At 40.1% G+C, this 12545-nt stretch overlaps 1 protein-coding gene across 2 annotated transcripts in view; it reads right to left on the bottom strand.

Annotated features, from left to right (window-relative positions):
• LOC101850619 (flavin-containing monooxygenase FMO GS-OX-like 4) overlaps positions 1-12545 on the bottom strand; it is a gene marked incomplete in the record, with an annotated part of 64880 nt that overhangs the window by 47837 nt on the left and 4498 nt on the right. For both annotated transcript variants that reach the window (XM_035971587.1, XM_005090502.3), the window contains 2 exon segments: positions 1413-1551; positions 2915-3141. In XM_035971587.1, coding sequence (XP_035827480.1) covers positions 1413-1551; positions 2915-3114 — 339 coding nt within the window.

Below are 12545 nucleotides of genomic sequence, written 5' to 3'. Positions count from 1 at the left end.
GGGGGGGGGTATTTTAACATAAAGAGACTATACATGCTGAGAGATAGTTGTGTCAGCTAGACTCATTAGCGTTCTACCAAGGCTTTGTCTTCGTGACACAATGGGACTGCTACGTTCTCTTGTCTGATGACTGTTTATAGCTCATTGAAGATGCGCATTCCAGTTATTCGACAACGTGTGAAGATGCATACTGTGCAGGGGCATAAAAAAAGAAGCATAATGACTTCGTTATTCGCACATATTTTTCAGTTCGGTTTTCTTTATCTGAAACTTAAAAAGGCAGTCAACAACATTTGAGCTATAAAATTATGTGCAAAGTCTGTTTCTGATTAATAGTGTACCAGATAATATTCCAAAAATCATGTTTGCCAAAGAATCATCAATGAAACAGAAACCCATGAAAATGACAATGTAGTCACAAAAAACTTGCACGCATATGCATGTAGCTAATTTATGCGCATTAAATAAAATCACCATTTGAAGTAAGAAACACAATGGAACTTTTAGTAGTTACCCCTTAAGTTACGTGTTTAATTGTGACAATCGTTCTTATACGAGAAAGACATAGTTTGTAGTCACTCGACGGCACTGGTCAACAGGAATGCGTTGGGCACGGTTAGAAACAGCATTCCAAGATTGCGTACATTCTCAAAATTCTGTTTTTACTTTACTTTATCCGTCCTCTTGTACCTCTAGTCTCCAGGGCGTCGAGGGGAGAAAGAGTTTCCTGTCTCTAGCAAGTTTGATGGCCTGGCTGGGTGGGATATTGAATATTCTCAGGGTATCCTTCACATCCTGGAATCAGGTTTTCTTCGTCTTCCTCTTGCTTAGTACCCTGACACTTTCCTGTAGTAGGCTTTATTGGCAAGCTGGTTAGGCGCCATACTTGTGAGATGTCCAAAAATTCTTTTCACCAGGCATAATTTAGCATAATTCAGGGCCACGATGCTGAGGATCTTGTAACGAATCCTCAACTGGACCTGCTTGAGCTTGGATCGCTTGGAGAGTTTTCATAGCTCTCAACCTACTTATCCCGGACCTACCGGAGATGGACGTTAATTTCGAAGGTATCACATTTCAAGTCACCTTTCAGTATGGAAAAGGACATAAAATCCATTCAATTTCTAACTCTACTGTACAGAACGTGCAAGAACTAGCTTGAGGCGGAAAACTGATTGAAACGATAGATAGATAGATAGTAGATAGATAGACAGACAGATAGATCGATCGATACAAGAGATCGATAGATAGATAGATAGATCGAATGACTGATAGATAGATAGATATATAGATATATAGATTGATAGATGGATAGATAGATAGATAGATAGATAGATAGATAGATAGATAGATAGATAGATAGATGGATAGATAGATAGATAGATAGATAGATAGATAGATAGAGAACCTACCTGGATATGATCGCGCAATCCATAATGGTCTACGTAGTCCTCCAGGTACTCGGCCACGTTTTCATGACTTAAAAATGAGGGCAAATCGGTTTTGAAAGGGAAGCCTGGAAAGTTCATAACTTCCTTCGGAATGTTTGTCCTGGACACACAAAAAGTATAAAACAGATTAAGAGTTGATTAATTATACATGTTTTACGTCATCACCAATACTATTTGGATTTTGTAGGAGGCGGGCTGCTTTGATCTAATTTGTTAAGGACCAAGACAAATTTCTCCCTGCGAGATGAATAAAGATTGTCATTGTCACTGTCATTGTCACAAACCACTCGGGCTGAGTGGGATACGAACAAAATCCGAGCAGAGAGATGGAGACACGTGATCAATAGCTAAAAAGAAACACTTATCTACCCAGGAATGGAACTCATATCTTCTGCCTGCAACAGTGAAGATTCTAACTGCTACACTACAGACGCCAGAACAAGACCACACAACTGTTTGATAAAATGAATAATAAAATATCATAAAGTCTAAGTTGCTCGACTGGGGCTAGCCTCATTTTCCTTCACGGAGGGGCAAAAGCTACCATTTTGGTACAATACTACCAGTTAGACTCGCAGCCTTGAAAAACAAACGTCTTTGATTTCGAAAGTCACAGTCGAATTAAATTTTTTTTTTTAGAATGGTAGTATTTGCCCTTTCATGAAGGAAAGTCTGGCTAGCCCCAACTGAATCAAATGAATCAAAGTGGAAATGTGTGCAAGGTATAAACGATACTATAATCAATCATGAGTCACGAGTAAAACATTGAGTAAACCTTGCAAACCAACGTTTGATACCCTCTCACCCCCTTTAAAAAAAATGAAAAAATGAAAATGTTTTCTCAAAATAATGTCTTGAAATGTGTTGAGTACATCATTGTAATTATTGCTTTTTACCTCATAAGAAAGGTCTTGAAATTTTGACGATGTTGTTTCCTCAGTTTTGTCGTTCTTATGATGCTGCTTTTAAAAACCTCAAATCTTCTAAAAATACTCGTACTGTAAAGATATTTTGAAAGTTTTGGAAAATTTTTGTAACCTGCCGAAACCTGAGAATCAGAAAAGTTTCTGCTTTTCTTAAACCGTCGCACTGAGGAGACCCAGGTGCAATGCCAAAGCTGGAAGACCATTAAAAAAAACTTATTATCTCTTTGTAATGGAGTAGTAATGTATCCCTCTCAGCCCAGGTTAGCCCTGATAGACAAAGTCGGAGTCTCGCCTCCGATATTATCTAAATTGTGTCGATGGGGACGTAAAAAACCCTATATTAAAAAAAAAAATCTTTATCAACCACTGGGAGATTGCAATAGTGCGCACAATGTATTAAGACCTTATATTTCGGTTGACTCTGTCTTTGTTGTTGTTGTTGTTGTTGTTGTTGTTGTTGTTGTTGTTGTTGTTGTTGTTGTTGTTGTTGCTGTTTTTTTCTGTAAAAAAACTAAACCAAACAATTCAACTCCTTACCGTAGGTTTTTGTACATGCTGGAGTGTATGGACAAGCCATTTTCATCGGTTTCTGTCTTGTCCGTATATACCCAGGTTCCCCCAAGTTTGTTGCTCTTTTCAAACGCCGTTGCCTCAAAAACACCCTCTGAAGCTAGGGCATGGCGCAGCACACAAATACCTGCAGCTCCGGCACCTATCACTGCCACCTTGGTCGGCATTTTTTTCTAGAAGTCCTGCTTAATGAGCTGAGAATAGAAAAAATGGGGACAAATTAGCACGAGGAGTGGAGAGAGAGAGAGAGAGAGAGAGAGAGAGAGAGAGAGAGAGAGAGAGAGAGAAGGAAGAGGTGTGGATGGGTGGGTGGGAGGTGGAAGCATGCAAGTAATGTTATTTTGTGGAACAGCGGAGTAGCGCATGGACAAAGTACGTGTATGTCGTCGGCATTCGTCGGTCACAGGTGGCCATGAATATTCGCTTGGCAGCGGTAGTTTCGTTTCTATATTTAGACTGTAAGTGTAAGCGCAGCATCTTTTGTGAATGTTTTTAAAAAATCAATTTTTTTGGAAATCGTTTTTCGGCACTCGTCAAGTCCCTGTATAAGGTTATGTGAGCGCGCGGGACACATTGATACGCATTTTCAGTTTGGTAGGAATTTAATTTGAATTTTGCCTGTGTGGCGGCCGAAGCCTATTCTTATCGATTTTAGAACCATCAAGGGATCTTTAAACGTGCGCAACTTACACATGGGACCTCTGAGATTTTTTTGCCCTTATCCGAGATCTTACCCACCCTATGATCAGGGATGTGGCTGAAAGAAAACAATTTGAAAGAGCCAAGGAGTAGCAGTCGGAAGGCAGCAGAAAGAGTCAGGAGCCCAGAGGAGTGTGCAAAGGAGGTAAAGGAGTGAGGGCAGAAGGAGGAGACGAAAGCAGACGACAGAACATAATTAGAGAACAAGAAAGGAGGTGCAAGGACAAATTCTTTTTTGAAAAGAAAATTTATTTTCCGTCACTGTTAGGATTCGAACCCGAGACCTATTGAATGAGAAGCGAACACCATAACCTCTCGACCACGAGAGCTTCCTTAGTTACTGCTAGAGCTGCGTCTTTTGTGAATATGTAAACCAGTTTCAGAGTGACAGTCTATGTCACAGCGGCCACCTTAAAATTTGTAGCCTACATTGTGGTTGCAAGGGGCCTCTGGTGGCTATTGCTATATCTTGCCCTGCGTTCGTCAGAAGCCATTAATTTATTGCTTTGTTCTCCTTCGCTTAAGCTACGGCAACGCGTCTGTCTGCAGGATATCCAAACTGTCTACATCAATCATTACCTGAGAATTACAAAGTTCTGTCTGCTCAGTATCAAGTTTCGGGAAATTCGACGTAAAAATATTTTGAGTTTCAGAATTAGTCTAAGTTTTTTTTTTAAAGCAGTTTTTTTAACTTTGAATATCTTGATAACGACTCCGAATAATCTTACGATTTTGATAGAGCAGATAGAACATTTTGTTTCTGGCCTCATGGTCTTAGTAACCCAAAACGGCCCCCCAAAAATGTCAGATAGAACTTTGTAATTCTAACGTAGCAAAACGTCGAGGGTCTCTTTTGCAGCTAGACATATTTGGATCGTAGTTGGAAGCGACCTTGAGCTCTTTTTCATGTCCATGTGTTCTTGAAAACGTCCGCTAAAATAACAAAGTCAAAAAGTAGGCAGTTGGAGAAAGACCCGGGTGACGTAAGTTACTCGCCACTAGTTCCTCCACTCGTGGAAGCTCAGCACTTGGCTCAACAGATAACCATGTCCAGGGTGATAGATTATGACGTGGAAAGAGGGGGTCATCGGGAAAAACCTGAACGTGACGTGTACGTATTGAAGTTGAAGCACCGTGCAGACAAAACTGCCAGCATGGCTGGGCACAACTAATAACTAATCAGCATTACAAAAACCCCCCACCAACAACAACTGTTTCGCGTGGTATATTCTATTTTCTTTTATATTTATCATAACTTCCGCCTTACAGAAATCCTCAACTCTCAAAGACTGTTTGCTCCAACCAACAAAACACATATAATAACTTTCTTACATGGCTTGTTTTTAAATTAGACATCAGATTTTTAAAAAATTGAGGATTTGGGTAATGGTAAATTAGGGAATGAAAAACAACTACCCCATCCCACCCATCCCCGCCATAAAAAAACAATAAACCAAAAACCTCACCACGAAAAACAAACAGAATTAGCTCATATTAATAGCAATCTTGGATTAGACATACGACCAACTATTTGAGGATTTAGCTTCGTGACAATTTGGGGTATTGTATACTATGGTAATTAACCCTATCCGTACGTCGTGTTTTACTATCGTATCCATATAAGGGGGGAACTTTGTGGCCCCATTTTCCAAACAGGAAATTTACTCGTTAATCCGATCCGTACGCTTGCCTAGCAGTCTGTCAAAACGATTTTTTGAGAAATAGTGAAAGTTTCAAATTGATCTTCGCCCAAGACGTATTGTAAAATGTGAAGAATACAACTTGAGCGGTACAAAATGACCCTAGGGCGTAGGATAGGATTTAAAAAAAATTAACCTAGCCAAAAGCCATCTCTGCTCAACTGGCCACAAGACACAGGGCGATATGTAACTGCTTCAAGAGTGTCTGTCGGGAATATTACGCTTTGAAAGAGTTGGAAGAGGAAGAACCCCCTCCCCCCTCCCAAACAAACAAGAACAACACTCCCACACAAAAATAACAACCCCAAAAAACAACCCCCCCCCCAAACAAAATATATACAATAACAATATATTGTACCAACATGTTCAACACTAGTTGGATGAGTAGTTTGGTCCAAATGCTGCCCGCATAATGGCTGGAATCTTTTCTTTAACAATAATGAATCGCCTTCAGAATCTAGGAGTATTTGCTCAAACAAAAAATAAAACTGGGAATTCTGATCTTAGTGGCAATGAGTATGCATATATATTTGAATTCTTTATAAACAACGAGGTTTGTTTTGTTTGTTTTAGTAAAAGTTTTACGGCATTTGCAACACAATACGGCAGTATAAGTGCCTAAGATTAGAGGGGTTACAAGAGAATAACAAACACAAAAAAGAAGGAGAGATAAGGGTGATATATTTGATAAGAAAGAAGGAACAAACAACACCAAAATACCCACCAACCACCCACAAACGGAGAGGTGGCTAGAAGACTGGAAAAAAGTAGAGCACCAGCTAAAACGGTGGTCTGCCCCCCCCCCCTTCTTCCATTTTCTGAAGCAAATCAAAACAATTTAGAGATTAATTTAATTAGGTTGGTAACAATCACAGTAGTTGGCAGCAGTGTTGGAAACGTAAGCGACAGTTTGTTGCTACGAACAGCACTAACACAGCAGATGATAGTTGTCTAGAATCTAGCTGGCCTGTGTTCTGCACCACTTCATATCAACGCTTTCGAACAATGTTTGCTCACAGATAGCAGTAACATAGCAAATCGATAAAAATGGGTCTAATTGCCATTAAAAGCATTACTGATCAAACTTGATCTCTGTTTAGAACCACTGGTTTTCTATTGGAAATGCTTACTTTCACGTCTCGAGAAAAACAAGACTAGTACGGTACCTGAATACGTTCCTTATCTTTTCATATCCGTTCTCTTTTTCAATCCACAAAGACCCAAAATAATATTCACCAAGGTCAAAGTAAATAAATTACCGTAATCGTCAAAAAAGCACCATCATAAAACACTCTACATAAAGGCTTGCACAATTTGTGTTCAGAGTAACATTGTAAAATCCAATCTTTGCTAACTGAACTTGATAATTGTCTAATGGTCGTCCTTTCTTTTTTCTTTCTTTCTTTTTTTCTTTCTTTCTTTCTTTTTTTCTTTCTTTCTTTTTTTCTTTCTTCCTTTCTGTCTGCCTTTCTTTCGATTTATTAATTTTTTTTCAGTTGCTTGATCCCCCAGTTTCATCATCCTGTTCACCCGTGACGTAATTGCAGCACCGTGCAGCAAGAAACAGAGAACCCGTTTTCGCCCCACATTTCTTACTTTTGAATTTTGTCGTATCTATTTTCGTCCAACCCGTGTTCATCCCACATTGAGTGCCTAGAGGTTAAGGTCGCCTCTCATTCAATAGGTCCCATGTTTAAATCCAGATAGCGACGGAAATTTTTCTTCTCTAAAAATTGGATCCGTTCACCTTGTTTCCTGCTCTCTAAGAATGTTCTGTTGTGTGCTTTCGCTTCTACTTTCTGCCCTCACTTCCTCACCCCCTTTGCCCCCTCCTCTGTGCTCCGGACTCTTTCTGCAGCCTATCTACTGCTACTCCCTGGTTCCTTTTTACTGCTTCCTTTTTACCACACCCTTGATCTTTGGTAGGAAAGATCTACACGTAGCCTTCTCGGACAAGGGCAAAAAATATCGCAGGTCCTGAGTGCAAGTTGCGCACGTTATAGATCCCGCCGCCACCCGGGCAAAATTCTAATTTTTCTGCCAACTGAAAATGTTTATTGAGTTCCGCACGCTCATAAATGACCTTAGACAGTTGCGAGCGCCATAAAACACTTACACCCCCCCCCCCCCCCAACTAATTCAATTACCTATAGATCTAGATTACTGCAGTTTTCACTCTCCGATTCAAAAGTTATTTTACCATGCGCCCAGAAAATTCATTGTTTATACTCACATTGACACGGAGGCGGAAGTTGGATTTTGTGCAGGATGCAAAATTGTATGAAACGTTTGAGAATAAATTTCTCTGTTAATAGTTTCGATAGGAATTCTTTAAATAAAACTCTTGTTCAGAAATCTGTTATTAATCCAGGGTAAACCTTTGACTTTATTTACCGTCAGTCTGCTGCAGTCTCATGGGACGAGTGGCTGCACTTTCCAGCAAACAGCAGAGATAATCCCAAAGAATATTAATTATCACCCCACCCGCACATCAGTGTGTGTGTGTGTGTGTGTGTGTGTGTGTGTGTGTGTGTGTGTGTGTGTGTGTGTGTGTGTGTGTGTGTGTGTGTGTGTGTGTGTGTGTGTGTGCGTGCGCGCGCGTGTGTGTGAGAGAGAGAGAGAGTGAGAGAGAGAGAGAGAGAGAGAGAGAGAGAGAGAGAGAGAGAGAGAGAGAGAGAGAGAGAGAGAGAAGGGGCGGATGTGGGAGGGTCGATTGTAGATATCAAAGGGTAATCAGATACCGTATATTATACTGCACATGTGGAACGAAAACGGATTAAATCGCGGCAGAAGAAAGTGGGACGAACATGGGTAGAGAAACGAAGATGTGGGACGAAAAGGGGTGCAATGGTTGGAAGACGTAGAGGCGAAAAGTTATTGCTATCATAACGACTCATTAAAAAGACAGTCACGTTCTTCAAGGCCTGGTTCAAAACCTCTAGCCTATAGTACGAAGATAAAGACAGAATTTCATGCTGAACTACTTTGAAGACGGAAAAAATAAGAAAACTCTTGACATACATGTCTCGTGAAAAACAAGCAAACACTTGTTAACATGTCTTATTCGGTTTTTAAATCTGTTTAATAAAAACCCTTTGTCAAAGTAAGTGCACTGTATTAACCCTCTCCGTACGTCGTGTTTTACTATCGTATCCATACGACGTGGGGAACTCTGTGCCACCACTTTCCAAAGAAGAAATTTACTCGTTAATGGATCCAAAATTATTTTAAAAAAAAGAAATACGGTACTGAAAGTTTCGAAGAGATCTTTGCACTAGAAGTACAGTATTCTAAAATGTGAAGAATACGATCCCGTGGGTACAAAATGACCCCAGGGCGTACGGATAGGGTTAAGTTATCCTGATCTTCCTGACTCAGCTTAACACCGACATACACGTTCCTCGAGGCCTGGTTCAAATCTCTAACAAGGGTCACTAACCTTATGCCCGCAAGCCATTTTCGGCCCACGAGGTCAGTCGCTCGTCTGGCTCACCGCATTGTTTCCTGATTCAGCCTCAGGCCGACAGATGCATTCTTCCAAGACATTGCTCAAATTGTTCGCACGTTTGTCACCTATTTTTTCACTTTGGGCCGAGTAACTGAGAGACTGTAAAAGTACGTTTAACCATATCCGTACGTCTTTGGGTAATTTTGTACCCCCAGGGTTGTATTCTTCACATTTCAGAATACTTCTAGTACGAGAGTCTTTTTGAAACTTTCAGCATTTCTCAAAAAGTCATTTTGACAGACTGCTAACGGGTAAATCTCCTCTTTGGAAGTGGTGGCACAGAGTTCTCCACGTCGTATGGATACGACAGAAAAACACGACGTACGGATAGGGTTACGTTGCACTTAAAGGTTTAACGACATTATTTTTTAAATCACTTTGATGATCAAGCCCTGAGCACGCTGCAACTTTTAAGCCCCCACTCCATGCAAGGTGACATCAAAGATTCTTTACTCTCAGTAGTTAAGAATCTTTGGTGGTTGAGAATCTTTGGTGACACGGCGGCCGGCCTGTCGAACTGACCTCGTAAGTCAGACTCGGTGACCTCTGCTCTAGCTCCTACAGCTCCTGATACGTACGGGAGATAAGACAGAACGGCAAACTCTGGCACACGCGCCTCACTTTTTAAGTACCCGTCTTATACATAGGAAAACCTAAACCAAAATCTAGATCTTATCAAAACAAAACTAGAAACACCAAAGTCAAATTTAGTAGCATGATAGTCAAAGGTGGAAATCAGGTTCAAGGCTGATTGAACTTCTCGCTTTGGTTTGTGGAGAAGATATAACGAGAACAGAATCCTCACAGATCTCGTCTACAGCTCAGGTATCCTTGGGACGTCAGTAGTGCTGTAAAGCCCAGACTCGATAACCAAAGAGTATGAATAGTGGCAAAATAATTATTGTTAGCATTAATTTAGCTTTTTATGTTTTGAAATAGTGTACTACGAAGTTGCATAACACAAACAACAGGTAGGCCCTATTTATTACACTACTTCTTTGGGTCAGCAAAACGTCTGTCACACGCTCCGATTTAGGTGGAGATCAAACTGACCCACCATAGCATTCATTGTACCATTTCCGACCTCCACGTCATAACATGTAACTTCCAAAAAACAAAACAGAATTCCTTTAAACCTCAGTCAGGAAAAGGACTGAAAGGGGAGTTTCATTAGATTAAATTAAAAACTATGATGAACAAGTTTAGTCAATTATTGTAGCATAATAGCTACGAACAAATAGTGATTTGGCGAAACTGCCCCCCCCCCCCCCCCCAATGTATTGTATAAATACGAAGGAACAGGTAAAAATGAACGTTTGGCAGCAGGACAGGAAAAAGAATCCTGCATAAAGTTAATGTGATCTTCTTGAATCAGCTTCAACAGACGTGTTCTTCAAGGCTTGGTTCAAAACCTCTAGCCTATAGTACGAGAGATAAAGATCAGAGAGAATTTCAAGCTGAGCTGGCCAAAAGTGACAAAATGGCTAATTCTTGCATGCACATCACATTTTAATGTATGTTTTATTTATTTTTTTAAACCCAACCCATCATCAACACCCCCCCCCCCCCTAAAAAAAAAGAAATCCTAACAAAAACAACAACTACAAACAACCAACCAACTCTGGTGTTACTATGACTTACCTTACCACCATGTTATAGAACAGGGAAATTGTGACAACACATTTTCATGATATTATATAAAACAAATCAGTTTCTAGCAAGAGCTGTACGGCACTTGCAACACAATTAGGTCATGCAAGTGCCTAAGATTAGAGGTGTTACATGTACTGGAAAGTAACATACAACCAAGAAAAGCCGGAGGAGAAATGAGAACGATAGATCTTTGATAAGAAAGAAGGAACAAACCACAGCAGAGCACCCACCAATCACCCACATAAAAATAAACTAGAAATTATGACGCCCGAGTAGAGAAATGCGAGAAACGGGGACTTCTTTTTTAACCGATTTGTTTAAAAGTGCGATAAACGACCTTGTCCATAATCTTTGTAAGGCACTATCTTTGTAGTTGTATTGTGAAATTCGCTGAGTTGAGTTTTGGTAAAGTGCCGTTGAATGTTGATGGCATCAAGGTGATATTTTCACCCATATAACAGAGTGCAAATTTGATTTCGTTTCCGAAAGCTGTCAAAACACTTTTGTTGGAGAGTACGCAACCAGAGAGTTCTGACCAGAGATCTGGTTCTGACACAACCCTCGGATATTTCTGCTCATAAATAATAATTATTGTACACCACATTTACAAAATATTGGACCTCCATTTTCATTGCATTGCACGATTTTGAATGCAGATTTTCAAGCAAGAGGAAAACATTACACTGAGCTCATCAAACTCTGGGGCAAACGTACAAAGAGTCGGTGAAAAAGGTGAAAGGAATTCGTCGTCATGGAAAAACGAGGGAATTTTGAAAGCTGTTGTGATGTCTAAAAAAACCCTCAACAATCTCAGCGTCGTAGACATTATCTAAGTCCTCTTGTCAATATCCTCTTTTCTGTATTTTTTAGCTGTTTAAAATGTTTAAATCTATTATCTAGAGCCTAATTATTTTTTTCTTCCTTTTAGATGATCGAGAAAACCCGATAACGCTTTTTTAATTTAAAAAAAAAATGAATCACGTCTAAATTAGGATAAGGGATCTGGTACTTTTGAAACATTTTAATACTAAATAATGTACCATGATAACAAAAGGGTTACGTTTCATTATGTTTTAAATCTGACTTAAACTTTACATTTAAACAAAAAAATAATATTTTGGTAAGTGTTTTACGACGCTCGCAACTGCATTAGGTCATAATATGAGCGCGCGGGACACATTAAACTTTTTCAATAGATTGAAAATTTGGAATTTTTGCCCGGGTGGCAGCCGAAGCCTACTTTTACCGATTTTGGACCACCAAGGTATCTTTACCGCGCGCAACTTGCACACGGGACCTTCGATATTTTTCGCCCTTTACCGAGAAAGCTAGGTGTAGGTCATACCTACCATAAGATCAGGGGTGTGTCTGAAAGACAGCGATAAGAAGGAGCCAAGGAGTAGTAGTAGACAGGCTGCAGAAAGAGTCAGGAGCCCAGAGGAGGGGGCAAATGAGGTGGGGGTGTTGGAAGAAATGGGAGACTAAAGCAGATGACAGAACATTGTTGGAGAGCAGGAAATGATGTTAAAGAAGAAACTTTTAGAGAAAATTAGTTCTGTCTCTATCCAGATTCGAATCCGGGACCATTGAATGAGAGGCGAACACTTTAACCTTTAGGCCACGAGAGCCCCCTAAATTTGAATGTCAACACCATAATATTATGTACCATTTTGACTAGGAAAACTGCTACCTGCTGTAAGGGTCATGGAATGCTTTCCAATGGTCCCAATAAGAAATGAGTAATCCAAAAGACTAAAGAACTTTGGGGGGTCTGAGTATTTGTTGGAAATTAATTGAATCTGCGGGGGACATTCACTTATTTTTTTCTACACTGGAGGACATCCAGTAAAGACATCTTGATTTTAATGGGTTTCAATTGGCTTACCTTTGTGACATGTGCACAGTGTGGCATATTCGCTGCCAATTTTTCAGATGTATGGTCAAGCCTCATTATACCAGCATCCCCGGGACAAGCATGAAATTGGCAGGATAACGGAGCTGGTGGTTCAACGGGGTTTCTTTGTTATATATATATATA

This window comes from Aplysia californica, unplaced genomic scaffold (genome assembly GCF_000002075.1).
Source record: "Aplysia californica isolate F4 #8 unplaced genomic scaffold, AplCal3.0 scaffold00018, whole genome shotgun sequence".
Taxonomy (NCBI): Eukaryota; Metazoa; Mollusca; class Gastropoda; order Aplysiida; family Aplysiidae; genus Aplysia; species Aplysia californica.
Note: the sequence above shows the minus strand (reverse complement) of the source record. Positions and strands in the feature narration are given on the sequence as shown.